This window comes from Apodemus sylvaticus, chromosome 17, assembly GCF_947179515.1.
Source record: "Apodemus sylvaticus chromosome 17, mApoSyl1.1, whole genome shotgun sequence".
Classification (NCBI taxonomy): domain Eukaryota; kingdom Metazoa; phylum Chordata; class Mammalia; order Rodentia; family Muridae; genus Apodemus; species Apodemus sylvaticus.
The window spans coordinates 2838698-2856134 of NC_067488.1; the positions used below are offsets into that span (position 1 = coordinate 2838698).

General features: G+C 43.3%; 1 protein-coding gene across 2 annotated transcripts in view; it reads right to left on the bottom strand.

The window, feature by feature from the left end:
- Nucleotides 1-882: 882 nt before the first annotated feature.
- Nucleotides 883-17437, bottom strand: part of Stk3 (serine/threonine kinase 3) — a 267772-nt gene continuing 251217 nt past the window's right edge. For both annotated transcript variants that reach the window (XM_052160772.1, XM_052160773.1), the window contains one exon: nucleotides 883-2182. In XM_052160772.1, coding sequence (XP_052016732.1) covers nucleotides 2024-2182 — 159 coding nt within the window. In that variant the 3' untranslated portion in view covers nucleotides 883-2023. The remainder of the gene's footprint in view (nucleotides 2183-17437) is intronic.

A 17437-nucleotide genomic window follows, 5' to 3' on the forward strand; every position in this document is an offset into this window, starting at 1 on the left:
TTAAAATGTTTCAACTCATTTAACACAGCTCTAGGGTAAAACAATACCCATTTCTCCTATTTCTCCTAAAATATATGTGTAGACATGTAGATGTTTTTATAACAGGGTGTAATTACTTATGAATATAAGTAATTAGAATATGACATTACTAAAGAGAGGCTGTGTCCTGTCCCAGGAACCACAGGAAGTACAAGTGTCTAAGAACCTCATTGAGTCAGGTGAGCAGAAATTACCTTTGTTAAGTTTTTGTCCATTTCCAGTAGGTGATTTTGCTTGGGTTCTACCAGGTGTTAGGCTCGGGACAAGAAAGACTATTAAGAAAGAACACCTGGGTAGCACGTGAGCTATTGAGCATGTCTTACTGTTCGTTCATGAGTGGACTTCAATAAGAGTGGGATCCAGGGAGACGTCTTGACTAACATAGTATACACAGTGGGATGCAGGAAGTAAGTCATTACTGTCATCTTACTTTCAGTCTTATAATTTACATGTAATTATACAAAATGTTTCTCATAAGGATCCAACAGAATTAAACCAATGTCACTTCAAAGCCTGACAGCACAGTGCTGTTTTAAAATGGTAGACACTTTCAGTAGCTCATCTGCCTTCTGTGGTAAACTTCAGCCTCAAAGGAAGCCACACTCTCCTGACCCTGGAGACTCTTGTCCCAGTGCAGTTCTGCTGTTTGACACTTGTCAGGGTGCCTTCCATTGTGGCAAGGACCACTGTATCCCTTGGTGGCCTGGGACATGAGCAGGAGACCTGAATTCTCAGTGGCGCCACTAATAAAGCTTGCCCTGCCAAGCAAGCTTTCCTTGTGCAGGGCAGAGTCCATCCAGGGCTTGAGCTTATCAACAACAACAACAACAAAACTGCTGCACATTCTGGGTGGCACAGTGGAATTTATTTGTCTTTGTGATGCACACATAGTAATTAACACATAAAAGAACACACACTGTCAAAATGGCCATGTGTAGTGGAGGAAAAGACTGGTCCCAGGTCAATTACACAAATGCTAATGCTCCTCAGAAATGAGTCTTTTTCTAATGCTTTAATATCTTTTTAGGCCCTAAAGATTTAGTTTAGTATAAATGTTTCTTACTGTTTTATTGTCAGATACATGATGCTTACCAATTCCCAGGAAATAAATGAAATCAACAAAAAGTCCTGTGATAGAAGCATATTCTCATAGAATAAACTGGATGAGGCTACTGCAGACGAATAAAAGAAACATGAACAATTACATTGTTTTCTCAGGTTTCATGTCTTTAAAAATATTTCCTACACATTTTTTGTGTGCAAGAATTCATTGATTTCTTTGGTTTTATACTGTACTCTTTTTGACCTATGTATATATAGTTTTATTTTTTAGCAATATCAAAATCAAGAATTAACACTTCAAAAGGTAGAAATGGTATTAAATCTTCAGTATAAAATGTCTGGTCCATTTGGATATTAGGGCAGTCATGACTTTGTTTCTATCGAGATGAAGGAATACTCCCAGAGCTCCCTGCTTAGTGTACAATTTGGTTGTGTGTTATAATATGCAATGTGTCCGGACATTCACCAAAACTATCCTGATCTTGTCTTAAAAACAAAAAAACAAAAAAACAAAAAAACAAAGAAGTGAAACTGCATAAATAAATAAGTCTACCTAGGGGTCAATAAATAGGCTTCTCCATAGGGGTAAAGAACACAGTAACAGAGCCCACCAGTGCTGTGGCTAAGCAACAGCTTTGGCTTTCCAAAGTCTCTGCATGCAGCTTTGACTCTAGATGGGTTTTGTTGCAGGTGTGACAGCTGGCAGAGAGAAGGGAGCACATGTATTGTTCCCATCCTTTCAAAACGACGTCAGGGTGGGCACGACTGTAAGGTTTGCTTTGGGAAATTTATCTAGGTGTGTACCATCAATTTTGAGTTTTAAAAAATTGCAGAATATACATTTTAGGGATTAAAAAGTATTATAATTCCTTCAACTCTTGTGGTTGCTTAGTCTCTGGTCATACTGAGACAGGGAATCTGGTCAGAAATTCTGCTGCCGCCTCTTCTTTGCGTCCATGGCATCCAGGATAGGTTGTCTTTTTGCACTGTATCTTTGATGCAGTTCTTCTATTTCTCGTTCCATCATGGGGTCCAGTGCTTTTAGCCGCATTTGTAGTTCTTCTAAACTTAGATTTTTTAACTAGATGTAGGGAAAAAAAAGAAATTAATATTGTATAATCATTCAAAATATTGTGAAGTCTAAGGAATTTTAGAAATTAAATAGTTAGAAAATTCTTCACATCATCTTTAAATCATGTCAACAATCAAAGCAAGAATTCTTTTTCTGAAAAAGCCACACCACACTGCAGGAACCTCAACTACTGCACTGTCAGAGAAGACTGCATGATGAGAAAAAGTAAGATGAAGAAACCTGTTTGAAAAGGCCCAGAGACAAATGTGCCACTGTCAAATGCAGCTTGAGTGATGCTCTGCAGGTGGTGCTCTGCAGGTGATGCACTGCCGGTGGTGCTCTGCAGGTGATGCACTGCAGGTGATGCACTGCAGGTGGTGCTCTGCAGGTGATGCACTGCAGGTGGTGAAGTGCAAGTGATGCTCTGCAGGTGGTGCTCTGCAGGTGGTGCTCTGCAGGTGGTGCTCTGCAGGTGGTGCTCTGCAGGTGATGCACTGCAAGCGATGCTCTGCAGGTGGTGCTCTACAGGTGATGCACTGCGGGTAGTGCTCTGCAGGTAATGCTCTGCAGGTGATGCACTGCAGGTGGTGCTCTGCAGGTGATGCACTGCAGGTAATGCTCTGCAGGTGATGCACTGCGGGTAGTGCTCTGCAGGTGATGCACTGCAGGTAATGCTCTGCAGGTGATGCACTGCGGGTAGTGCTCTGCAGGTGATGCACTGCAGGTGATGCACTGCAGGTGGTGCTCTGCAGGTGACGCACTGCAGGTGGTGCTCTGCAGGTGACGCACTGCAGGTGGTGCTCTGCAGGTGATGTTCTGCAGACAGCTTTCTAGTCCCTGTGCTTTTCCAGCTCTACCATGAGCAAAAACCCAATGTCAACAGACCAAGAACTAGGCTAGACTCAATACAGATACCTAACATTTCACCTCTTAAACAGAAAATTATATTAGAATTTCTTAATGATTTATTTTATGTATATGAGTTCTCTATCTATATAAGTTACCTACACACCAGAAAAGGGCATCGGATCTCTTTACAGATGGTTGTAAGAATTAGATTCCCTTATGGTTGCTGGGAATTGAACTCTGGGTCTCTTGGAAGAGCAGCCAGTGCTTTTAACCACTAAGTCATCTCTCCAGCCCCTACATTAGAAATTTTTACCCTGAGTGTTTTGATAAAATAGTTTTATTGTTCAAAGGAAATCCACAGCTGATTCCAACTGCAGTGTGTAAGCTCTGTTCTGGGTGTGGCCAATCTGACAGTGAAATGGCCGTGCGGTTCTTATTGGATATGCTAGAGTTTGATTACATTGGTTATAGGAGACAACAGCACATTTCATTACTGCTTGTCATAATAACATCTATGCAAGGGGACACGATGTGCTCTGCTACATAAAATGATATGGCACCCAGGGCTTAGCTATATTTATTTATTGTCAATACAGGAAGTTAGGGGTTATCTCCCAGGAAACAGTCAGGAATGTCACTGGAGGCTAGAGGAGGCTGCCCCACACACTCACACTATCACCCTATCAGCAGTTAAAACAAACCCTACACTGGGTCCACAAGTGGGTAAAGGCTCTTGCTGCCAAGCTTGATGTTGTGAGTTCAGTCCCTGGAATGGAGAAGACCAACTCCTTAATAGTTCTGACTCTCGCATAAGTGCTGTGCGTGCATGTACTTCCTAACTCCTAAACACAGAATGTAAAAACCTCAAAACTCTGCCTTTCTTTATTATAGTAACAGTGGAAAGTAGGTAGCTTTTAACAAAGAGAAAAACCACCTTGAATTACAGACTGTTACCATCATGTAGTCCATGCCTTGGCGGGTGAGTACGGAAGAGCTGCTTCGCTGCCCCTAAGAAGCCTGGGGGGAAAGGTGAGAACCACAGGGCAGACACGACCCAGTACAGCGGCACTGGGACGGAGCACAGTGAGGTGACCAGGCCAGCACAGCGAGCGGCACTGGGATGGAGCACAGTGAGGTGCTGGAGCGGTCCCACAGCATTGCTGTGTCTCCTAGGATAACAGACACTGCTTTTCAGAACAGATCTGCCCCAGAAAGAAAGGAGCTGTACCAATAACTGCAAGGCACAAGAGGCACAGATACTCCCCAGGAGAATGAACTGGATTAGACTGGTCCTTGAAAGGAGAGTATTTTCAGTAAGAAGAGACCTGCTCATTGAAACAAAGAAATGTCAAAATCCAAGGTCTCACTCAGCAAAGGGGAATGAGCTCAGGCAGCTGTGGGTCCCAAGAGCTAGGCAGAGCAGATTTGAACTTCCGGGAGTCATTATGCTGGAGCAAAACCATTATACGAGAACAGAAAGACTAATGACAAAACATGAAACTGTTCTTTTTAAAGAAGACAACTCTCCAGTTGGTTGTTTCATGAGCCAAAGCTAGAAAATACTCTTAAGTTACCCAGAATAGTAAGTAGGGCAGAAATGGCATTTCTCACTGATCCCCTGCTTTACTCATCATACCTGGCCCAAGTAACTCCTGCTCCCCCAAATAAAATCCACTCTCTGCCCCCCTAAAAGGTTCTGAGGATACTGAGAATGAGTCACACAACAAAGTTCTAAAAATACACTGGGAAGAACCATGTGGCCAAAGGAGATTCAGTTCAAGGTGAACACCTCACCTTGGCCTGTGTGTAACCAGGCCCAACACAAAGCAACTCTCCTGGTTTATTATTTTTTATTTTTTTTTAAAGGAAGAGTCTTTATATACAGTTCCAGCCTGTCCTTGAACCTTAAGGCTAGCCTCAAGCTCAAGATCTTCCTTTCTCAGTCTCCTAAACACCGTGGATGCTGCTTTTAAGCGATGCCCAATTTACATATATCTACAGTTCACAGTACAATATTGTTTCTCCACTAATTTAAAAACTGTCCATTAACCACACATTTGTTCCCTGCTCAGTCCTGTTTAAAGTACCTTAGAGATAAGAAGTCTGCACAGGATGCTAAGAACCCTCTGCACTATACAGACATGTGACATTGTTCTTAAGAGACAGCTCGGACATGGAGCCACATTTCTGGAGACAGATGTACCCGAGAGCATCTATGGAGTTCAATTTTATTTTAGTGTTTATTCTATTTTAGTGTTTTACAATGTATTTTTATTATTTAAATTATACATCTGTGTGTGACTATGTATACTGGAGTTCGGTGTGCCCTTGCAGGTCAGAGCATGAGAACACCCTGGAGCTGGAGGGAGTCACCTTACATAGGCCAGAGCAGCAAGTGTGTCCAACTGCTGAGCCAGCTCCCCACCCCCACTCCAGTGTCCTTACGACTTCACTTCTAATTCAGCACACATTAATCTTTCCCATCTCTAAAGTTCTACACCATATAATTTAAACAACAGAATTGGTATTTTATTCCAGAAAGCATTTTCTAATCAAGTTCTATCTGAGTTTCATGATCCTATTCTAGATGGTCTAGCTTTTTTATCTTTATGGACTGTATACTTCTAGGACCTACCAACTCACGTCTAGAAACCATGGCATACAAGTGGGTAGGAGTGGGAACATGGGGCTTGAAGGGCTTGGTCACCCAAGACCAGGACAGCAGACATCATGTAGAGCAAACATTATCCATGACTTTAAAGCCTCTTCCATTACAACATTCCTGTGGATGTCTTATTGTCCCTTTACTGGGAAAACTGCCAGTTGTTAATAAATGCTAAATGATGGCTCAATGAATTAAATTCTAGGAAAAAGAAAAGTCTTAACAGATTTTTAAGTTTTCCTTTTATAATTATTATTTTTTTAATTATTTTATTCATATGAATACAGGATAGCTGTCTTCAGACACACCAGAAGAGGCCATCAGATCCCATTACAGATGGTTGTGAGCCACCATGTGGTTGCTGGGAACTGAACTCAGGACCTCTGGATGAGCAGCCAGTGCTCTTACCCGCTGAGCCATCTCTCTGGCCCCGATTTTTAAGTTTTCAATGTATTACATTATTACAGAATGACCCTGCAGTGCTGGAGAGCTGCTATCTGACATTGTTAAGGAGTACTGATAAAGTTCCACTGTAAAAAAAAATTTAATAAGGGACTTAAATATCCTTTCTTCCAGTGATACAATTTTGTCTCACTTGGAACAGGAAATCCCCATAGACTGTTATACAGAAAAACTAACTTCTGAAGTAGAGGACATAGAGTCTAAAACAATCTTTCCTTGATAGCAAGTTGTCATTATTAACATATAAAATTATATATAACACTAATCTGTGCTTCATAATAATTTTCTCCTTTAGAAACGTTCATTTGAAAGGAAGCCGACACCTTTTTTCTGCTGTCACAGGATTTATATTCTCCTGTCTGTGTCAGGTCTCCCAATCTCCGAGACATGGGACATTATTAACATCTGCACAAGAGTGCCTCCTGGGGCTGCTGCCGCCCGAGCCTGCCGTGGGGCTGGGAGGCACGCCCAGAAAGCTCATCCGGCTTACTTTCATTTTTTTTTTTTAAGTTTGATTTTTGGACTGGAGCTGTGTATGGTTGGGGTTATATAACATGACTTCTGCATAATTTATAATTAACTATGTCCTCAGGTGAGGCTGCCAGTGAACTTCAGAGAAATCCTTTATTAAAATATTTATTTAGATTTCCTATGGGTTGAGTACTATAGACAAGGAAATAAATAAAATACTTCTCACAAGTGTGCAATCTAGCTGCCAAGGAAGGATGTCACAGAGAGCTCACTGGGTGTGAGAAAGGGAGAAACAGAGTAACAGTGCAAGCAGCAGGCTGCACAGGAACATAAGAGTGTGCCACGGATGGAGGTGCACAGCAGGCTGTTGAGAGTCACAAAGAAAGGAGAACAGCAGCTGAGACCAGAAGGGAGGGGAGGGGAGGGGGGAGGACAGGGGAGGGGAGGGCAAACAGAGATGGCTAAGGTGCTTAAGTGAACACAGGGAAGTGATTTTAGTCCCAGTGAGTTTGAGGCATGAAGAAAGTGGAATCACCAGACAGGGACTGTTTATTTGGGGTTTGGAAAGTAGGAGTGCGATCTATGGTAAAGACAGACTTAGGGAATCCCCTTAGTTCAGCTCTGACTGAAGCCCACAACAGAGGAAGATTATACAGGAAAAGGGGTTCTCTCCTGATCACATGATCTGTGTGGCGTACAAAACAAAGAATACTCACACCTTGGTATTTGTAGTCAGAGGCCTTGTCAGTCAGCTTTCTGTCACGGTGACAAAACACCAGAGAAAGGTAACTTAAGGGCTCATGTGTTCAGAGTTGGCGACTGGGTTCTCTGTTTCTGGACCTGTGGTGATGCAGATGAGAGCATGGTGGGAAGGGATTGTGGAGGAGAGCAGAGCCAAGACAGGCCCTTCTAAAACACGCCTCCTGTGGCCCAACAGCCCATCACCTAGGAGCTAATCAGTCAGGGGGCAAGGCGTACTGATAACAGTGGTAAAATCTACACATCAGGTAAACTAAACTATATGGACCTTGGAGAAACATATTTTGGTATTTGGAGATGTTAAAAGTTACTGTTTATGACAAAGTCATCTGTTTAGCAAAAGTATACAGTTTTCACAGATGTCATCAGTACAGCAGGGACCTCTGAGATCCCATGTAATTCATACTGAAGGGAGGGGATGGGGGGTCTGCTCAAGGCCACACTGTGGCTGACGCAGAGGAGCCTCTTCAGCACTGCCCCCCACCCCCCAGTCCTACATATTGGTGACTGACACTCAACTGCTGTACTGCTAAGTCTGTGGGAGAAAATTCCAAATATATCTTTTTACTCTTTCCTCCCACTCTCTGTTTTCCCCCAGCATGCCACTTTCTGTCTGAAGTGAGTTCAGGAACAGGACCTTTCTCCTGTCTGGTTCTGACGGAGGCAAGATCCCACAAGCCAGTTGTGACAATTTAATTTTGGAGAAGGTATTGCTTAGCACAGGCTCAAGGTATGTATTTCTGACCCCTTAGATCTCAAACATTTAAAATAACATCTTGTGTTTTTTAATTAAAACCTAACAGATTTTCTTGGGTGGGTTAAACATGCCTCCATGAAAGGCCAAACACTGTTATCCAACGTGTAACTTAAGTATTTGATGTGAAATTTCACTGCACATTTTGGTTATGTTTCCAAGTAGCAAAAGTTCCTCCAACAGGCCCACCAGGGCGTTAGAGCCATGATATCATTGCTACTGAGAAATTCCCAGGGTCTCTAAGCCAAGTGAGACCCTCAGTGGAACATTGAACAGGAAACGTGACAGAGAAGGAGACCCTCGCACAGAGCATTTGACATGAGAGAACCAGAGGCGGAGGGCAGCACAACTGTTCTTTTCTTAGGCTCAGCTTGGCTGGCTATTTTGTTTCTGCTTTTGTTTTAAATGAGACCTTCAAGAAAAGCCCAAACCTCTTGACAATAACAGACACATGGGCACATAGGTATTTGTTCATAAATTAAATAAAATGTCAAAAGTGCTTTTCAATAGAAGCCACCATTCTGCCTGAAAACTGGTGGTTTGGCATGTGACTTGTAGGTGCAGCAACAGACCAGGTGTGATGGCGGCCCCAGCTCACCACACTTCAGGCCAGGGAGGAGTATGTACATCAAAATCCAAAGTTTTACATTTCTCAGTGTCTTAGAAAAGACCCAAGTATGGAATGTAAATCAATGCCTCATTGCTAATGCTCACACCAAACAGCAGCACAAACAGAAAAAAAAAGGGCTAAGCCAGACTCCTGATTAATAGTTCTGATTATTGAAGCTTTAAGAAATTAGGATTATTTCTCAATTAGAAAAGCCCTGCTAACCAGGAAGTGCTGGTAGTAAAACTGGAACTTTAAGCTGCACATTTATTTTACTATCTAATCTAAAATGTCACATTTAGGTGGCAAGACTGAATTACTTTCTAAAATAACTTTAACCAGCCAGGAGAGAAAAATCCTTGGATTTTTTTATATTACTGTGGGGTTTGTTAAAAATCTAATTATTGGAGATATTTCTTAAAAGGCTTAATCAAAAACAAGCAACAGAAACAGGAATATAAATTCTTTTAGGACATTCACTCATCCATTTATTTTGTGTATGTGTGACTGTGTGGAGGTCAGAGGACAACCTGCGGGAGTGAGTTCTGTCCTTCTACCAGCCTGTGCTGGGGACTGAACTCAGGTTGTCAGGCTTGGTGGCAAGGGCCATCTTACCAGCTCAGTTACCAAGTTTTAAAATGTATAAATGTGGTACTATTTCACATGTAATGGTTTATGAGATCCTGGCATAATCAACATGGCAGAGCACACGGGGCACCACCACAGTTTCTCCTTACTACAGTGAAGCAAACCATCCTGAGTGTAAATAAACGCTGACATGTTTAGTCAAATAGTCCATCAAGAAAATCCTGTACAAGGTTGTGTTTATTGGGAAAACAAACTCTTCCTAGCAACTATTTAAGTGGATCTCACAGATGCTACAGGAATTATTAATAGCTTGTGATAAAAACAAAAAACAAAAAACCATGCATTGCTAATACTGTATCCTGACTCTTTGATTTCCCGTCTGCTAGCAATTCCCCCAATAGGAACTATCAACAGAATTCCTGACAACAGTAGTTTCTGACAGCAGCTTCAGTGCAGAACTGCCGGCTGCGTGTGGTAAGGTTTGCCCACGCACACCTTGGGCCGGTCCGCGCCCTGCAGTGCACGCGGCTTTGCCTTACTATCTCATTTTAGCTGAAATGCTTACTGCAATGTATAGAATCTGGTTTGGCCTTGAAGATGCTGTATGCAGAGTTCGTCATAGGCTCGGCACAGGCGAGCCCACTGATCAGCTTAGACGTGAGGGGCTGAGGCCTCTGCAAGGATACGGAGAGTGCGGCATGTGGTACTTAGAGATGAGGAATGTAAAACTGTGCTTTTTTGTTTTTAATAATTTATTTTCTAGCACTGTGAACAAAGGAAATTTCACATCAATGCAAAAAATCATGACATGTCTACACATGTTTAAAAATATGCACATACGAAAATAAGACAGTGATTATCTTCTGGCTATTGACACACAAAAGCAAAGCTGAATTGCATACACACTGCATCAGGATCAAGTCTGCTAGAGACTCCCCTTCCTCAGACAGGCAATATCCTCAGACAGGCACACTATTCTGAGTGGTGCCTGTCTTTGCTGACTGAATAGCTGCATATATTCTGGGATTTCCAGAATGTTCTGTCCTTTTATGGCTATTTAATATCAGACAGCTACAGACCAGGATGCTCTGAGGACCCACCGGTGACAGCTACAGAGTGTGGCCCATAGCATCAAACCCACTCCAAAACTCTGTGTTGGACTGAGAGCTCTTTCTTGGGTCTAAAAAGAAAACCTTGAAAATCCACTTAGCAGATAAAGTGTGTTTTAAAATTAAATTTTATTTTATGCACGCGGCTATTTTGCCTGCATGTGTATATATGTGTCAACTCGTGTGCTTGGTACCTGAGGAAGCCTTAACAGTACAAAGAATTCCCAGAACTGGAGTTGGAGTTGGTTGTGAGCAACAATATGGGTGCTGGGAACAGAACCTGGGTCCTCTGGAAGAGGAACTTAACCACTGTGAGCCATCTCTCCAGCCTCCGCATGGAAAGGTTTGTTTTTTAACAGATTAGTGGAACACGTCTTTAAAAAACAAACAAACAAACAAACCAAACCAAACCAAAACCAAAACCAAAACCAAAACCAAAACCCCTAGCCTTTCCCCCAGGTGGGCGCAGAGATGCATTCCCTACTCACGAACTCATTCATTAACTACTCTGGTCTCAGCGGCTGCGCGCTCCACTCCGCCAGCTGTTCAGTGAGACACGCACCTCTCTCCACAGCCCTGAGACAGATTCCATATTTTGCCAATGGAAATACAATCTAAACACCTCAGAGCATGAAAGCTCTCCTTCACACACAGCCGGACTTTGTTAGATGCCCGCAGCTCGGTGGCGCTTGGATGAAGCGTGGGTTATGGCCCGGTGAGAACATGCCACTGTCTTGTTTGGGAAGACCTTGGCCACACATTTAAGAAAGGGATGACACACTCCTCAGTGGCAGCTGAAACCATTTCCTTTTATGCTTTTCAGGTTCTAGTAAGTAATTTTGTCTGCTAAAAATAATCAGGAAAATGATTCAAGTACAACTGTGCTCTTACAATTCACAGTAAATAGCTTTAACATTCCAGGCTCAGAATAAGAAAAACTTAAAAACCAAACAGTAAATAAAATTTTGAATATATAAAGGATGGATAAAAAAATAGCTTTGCTTGATATCTTATTTTGGCAATTTTGATTAACACCTTTCCCCCCAATACAGGGTTTCTCTGTATAAGAGAGCCCTTCTGTCCTGGAACTTAATTTGTAGACCAGGCTGTCCTCCAACTCACAGAGATCAGCCCATCTCTGCCTCCCAAGCACTGGGATTAAAGGTGTACGCTACCACACCTTGCTTTGAGTAACATTTTTAATAGTTTAAAACACAAAGATGTAACTAAGAAATTACCAAAGTAAATGACTATGTCTTTCAACTAAACATTTTATCAAAACAAAAATTATCTATTATAAAAGATTACAGCCAATACCAGAAAAACACTATGCAGATGGATGAGAGGTTCAGCAGGTGGACACACCTACTATGGAGCCCTGGTGACTCGAGTTTGATTACTGTGATTCACATGGAGGAAGGAGAGTTCTGAGGGTTGACTTCTGAGGGTTGTCTTCTGACTGTCACACAGTATCATAGGTATGTGTACCCCTAGTACCGTATGCTTATGCTGGAGAGAGCACACACACAGTAGATACTGCTTGTCTTGCAAGTATGGAGACACAAGTTCAAGCCTCAAAGCCCTTGTAAAACACTGGCTAGTTGGTTGGCACTTCTCACCCAGTACTGAGAGGATGACACCTGAGTCTTGGGGGCTCTCTGGCTAGCCAGCCAGCCAGCCAGCCAACCAGCCTAGCCAAATCGGCAAGCCCCAGGCCAATGAAAGATCCTATTAAGAGACAGACAGGATGGCTCCTGAGGAATGACACTGTAAATATATGTGCACATGCGCATGTGTCTGGACACTCACACAAACATACACAAACGCACACATATACTCATGCAATACGTTTAAAATCATTCTGTAACTAGCTGACTAGGCAGCCAAATCTTTGTGGGACCATTACATAAATTTAAAATAGTTTATTTCTCTAATCTAATAAATATTTTCATCTGTACAATGCCATATTTCTCTGACATTCCTAAAGAATATGAAGTGCATCCCACTGGCTTCTAGCATTTTTAGTCATGAACATCTAGAACATAATTATGAGCACCAAACTCATATTAAATGTGAATTTTACCTCCTTTCCTTAACATGGGGCATGCCCAGAGCCTTCTGTCCCCTTAAGGTCTTAGTTGTGAGGAGCTGGCAGAGACAGTTTTTGGACAGGGTGCTTGTTTGTGTGTGTGTGTGTGTGTGTGTGTGTGTGTGTGAGTGATGGTATGGGTATTACCATGGTGTCCATTCACATTGGCATGGGGCTAATTCACCCTTGGGGTGTCGTCTCCTTGGCTCTTGAAGCCACATGGGCAGACTTATCACCTCTGCCCTCTCTGGGAACACAGACACAGAGAGATTCTTCTCCACACTCTCCAGGAAAGAAAGGGAAGGAGCCTGGGCTAGGTATTCATTTGACTCTTAGTACACCACACTATGGTCCCGTGATCCTGCAGGCCTTGCTCAGCCTATAGAAGCTTTGTAATGACCAGTGTGTATGCCACCGTGACCTTCAAATGCAATGTGTTCAGAACCCCGACTTAGTTGCATCTAGTGAGTTTACATGGTGGGTTAACTCAGCACACAGATGACAGGAGGCAATGCCAGTCTCTCTTTCCTGGAGGCACAGCCATTCCCTGGGAACAGCTCCCTCAAGTCGCTTGGCTTGAATTTAACCAAGGTAAGGCAAAGACAAAACAAACAAAACAAAACAAAAACAAAATAAACCAACTATTTTTCTTCTCTCTCCCTTAGATTGTCAACTTTAAAACTTTAACTGTAAAGTGAAACATTTAATATACCCACCTGACTCTGTGGCTACATGACAGAGCGCCTGCCCAGCTGAGAAAGGCAGTTCCAGAGGAAAATCAACAGCTAGGTCTGTGTGGCCTGTGTGCAGCACTGAGGAGCACTGACTTGTGCAAAGCAGACACCACAGAAGGCCTACTGGGATCTCTTCTCTAGTGACAGGCCAGGTCGTCACCTTGCCCTTCCGCCTGCCCTTCCCCCTTCACCTCTCCTCCTCCAGTGCCCCCTTCCCCCTTCTTTATTTGCAAGCATTAATTAGCAGCCCAGCCCATACCAGAGGCTAGCCTTGGGAAACCACCCCTGCAGCCATAAGCGCCTAGTGTTGGGAGTGGAGCCTAGAACACTGTTTTTCTTTCTTTAGTAGGTCTTTTTTTGAATGCACAAAAAGTGGTGTGAACCTGGCAGAACCTGGGACCCCTTCTGTGGACACTAGTGACAAACAATTCTACAGCCACAGAAAGTCCTCTTCAGCACTGTGTTGTACATGCACTAATTTAAGGACTTCTCTGGCGTCCAGAAGAGAAGTTAGTTTGTGGTGAAGGAGAACAGATTATCTTGGGGAAGTCACAGCATTTTGAGCACACCTGATGAATTTCATCTTAGGACAGACACACTCTATTATACATTTATTTTGAATGTCTGATAGGACATTCATGTTCATACTAAAGAGCATCCTTGTTTTAGATGAACAGCTTCTACCCACTATTCTACAAAGCAGTAACTACCATCACTTAGCATGCCTTGGCAAGCACATCAGGCAAGGACAGCTCTGAGTCACTTCACCAAGTGCATCTATCAGTGGAATTCCCTGCGGTGGTGACACCACAATACTTACAATACTTAAGATTATTTAAATATTTCCATAGCACAAATACGTAAAAAAAAAAAATCACTTAGGAAAATCACTTTATAACAAAAATATAGGTCACCCATAATACACAAATCATGAAATTGAGATTGTAATGGCTAATTTCTTTGGATAATGTTTTAATCATGAAGCAACACCTAAAAATAAGCAGTATCCCCTGATATATTAGTTCTGGGGCACCAACACATATAGTTCTTTTAAAACGCAAAATATAGCAAAATATATGATTAAAAACATAAAAGGCAGCAATAAAGTAGGTGTCGTAATAACATTACTGTTATTAGTCATGTAGCTTAGAAAATGGGATTATTTAGCATGGCAGAGTTTATGGCTGACACAGTACTTTCAGTTTCCTATTAACAGACAATGTGAATTCAATTAAAACTCTAAGAAGAGCACAGAGCAAAGGTGTTACAGCCTTTAATCCCAGCACTCAGGGGGGCAGAAGTAGCCTGTGAGTGCCAGGCCAGCCTGGTCTACAAAGTGAGTGCCAGGCCAGCCTGGTCTACAAAGTGAGTGCCAGGCCAGCCTGGTCTACAAAGTGAGTTCTAGAATGGCCAAGGCTACACAGAGAAACAACAACAAAAAAAGCAAACAAATACCATAGAGCCCCCCCCCCCCCAACAAACCCCAAACAACAAAAAAAACAAAAACCAACCAACCAAACAAAAAACCCTCCAAGAAGATTTCCAGGAATGGATAGGAGGGTGCTCATAAAAATGTTAAACACATGGACTGTATGCCTAGTTAGTGTAACAGACCTCGGGAAGATGGAACCCTAACCCACCCACTACAGGAGACAGCATCTTCCCTTGCTCATACACCAACATTTTCTAAACATATGGTTTAGGCCGGTGGGCAAGCGCTTGCCATGCAAACATGGGGTCCTGAGTTCAGATCCTCATCAGTCATGTACCGTTGGGTGTTCTAATCCCAGTGCTGGATGGATGGGGACACAGCACTGAGAGGCGGATCCCTTGAGCTGCATTAGTGAGTCTAGGTTCAGGGAGAGACCCTGCATTAAAAATGAAGGCTGACTGAGAAAAACACCCAAGATGGACCTATGGTATCCATCTGAGCTCCAGGAGGGTATAAAATGAGACCAAGGGAACATTGCTGTCGTAGATGGGGCCTTAGGACTGAGGCATCAACTTCCAAGAGTCTAGTGTACAGAGAAGACTACAGTGTCTGTGCACTAAGCCATCTGTTTGTCATTACTTGTAATAAGCACTCAGCAATCTTCACGCTGGGACCACTAAGGTCAACCAACAGGCTGTAGGACTTTTACAAGTTTCAATGAACAGGCTGTGAGCAGGGTAGGACTTAAATATTCCGGCTCCTAACTGCAGATTCACTCAGTAGAGAACAAAGCATGGGGGAATGTGCCAGAGGCTGTCAGTGCCAGGGCAGTACCAAGCTGATAGACCTGGGGGCCAGGCTCCAGGCAGACACCTGCTTTCTGAGTGGCTTCACAGCTACTGTGACAACACAGGCAGAGCCCAGCTGGGGCTTTGCAGAGTGCAGCTAATTAATCTCTGCATCTACACACTGCCCTGCCAGGAGACTGTGGTTGTGAGTGGAAACTTGGGGGGTTAGAATTTGAGCTCTGGTTTGAATAATACACATTAATATGAAGTAGTTTTACTAGTAAATCTTTATATTTTATTTTACAGTGAGATGAAATTTCAGCTCACTCTTTAAAAAGTCCATCCTAATAAGGATTAAGGGGAAATGCATCTGTAATTAGGAAGCAAGTGAGAGGCATGCGGCGGGTTACCTCTGTTGGCAAAATCATAACACAGCTATGCAACTGCAGAAGTCACTGTGCTCCTGAAGAACTTTCCATACAGTGTTACCAGTGGCTGATACAGTCTGTTGTTTAAAGAATGGCTTCTGCACTGGATAATTATCCTGAAACTATTTTGTATTCTCAGACAATACCACATAATTCTCAGTCCTGAGAGATACAACAGACTGAGCCGTATGTGCCTAACACCTGGAATGAACAAAAGTATTCTTAAGCAAGAATATTGCCAAGAAGATGTCCCTTGCCTTTTCAATTCAGAAGAGGTACAAAACCAAAGTAGATAAATTAAATTTGCTAAACAAATTTAAGTTAAAGAAACTTGTTAAACAGAACCATATTCCTTAAAGCCAGCTCATACCCACTGTCCTCTCTGGGTGTCACTATTCCCGTCAGTTCCACTGGCCCAGTTTCTATTAGGAACATCCAGATGAGAAAACCTTTCCAGCTACCTCTCTTTGGCCAGAGTGCTTCATCTGTGAGAGGCCCGGATCGCCACCGTCATCAAGCACAGTCTTTGTCCCCTCAGCACCCCACTGGAGCCGTCGCAGCACTGCCAGGCATGGCTCTGGCTGCTGCTTTCTTCCTGCAGATGTACTGACCATGTCACCTCATCATCCCCACTACAAGACCTGCCAACGGACTGTCCTCTTCCTCACAGTCCACAATGACTGTCATGTCAGCAGCTGCGCCAGGCTATGCTGCTCAGAAAAGAAAGGACTCTTAAATACGAAGGCATCTGTGGACTTTGTTAATTACCTTCTAATTTTTCAGTTACCCAAACTATTTTTCACTGATCTTTTTGTCATTCTAAGTTATGACAAAACCAAACAGGGCATGTGACTCTGCCAGGATGATGGCGGTGGATTTCTCTTTCCCTGGAAAATCTGCTCTGATCATTCAAACGAGACACGGCTTAGTGTCTCCTAAAGGAGGGGGCCGCTCTCTCAGCCGCCTTAGAGCACAGCGTCAGTCAGTATCTACGTCTCAGCCGCCTTAGAGCACAGCGTCAGTCAGTATCTACGTCTCAGCCGCCTTAGAGCACAGCGTCAGTCAGTATCTACGTCTCAGCCGCCTTAGAGCACAGCGTCAGTCAGTATCTACGTCTCAGCCGCCTTAGAGCACAGTGTCAGTCAGTATCTACGTCTCAGCCGCCTTAGAGCACAGCGTCAGTATCTACGTCTCAGCCGCCTTAGAGCACAGCGTCAGTATCTACGTCTCAGCCGCCTTAGAGCACAGCGTCAGTCAGTATCTACGTCTCAGCCGCCCAGGGCATAGGAAACCTGCTACTCTTCTGGGAAAGGTTGCTAAGTCTCATTAAGAGAGTTACTACTGGGAACCAGTAGACGTGAAACACTCCATAATTCCCTGAATTGTATGGAGGACGTTCTGAACGAGCAATCCTCAACAGGGCAGTGCTGAGGGCAAACACAAGCTCAGCAGGTGCATTCGGTTGTAAAGGATGGACTACTTCCAGCTGATGGCTGTCTCTTGAGCAGTCAGGAAGATGGGTCACTTTCAGA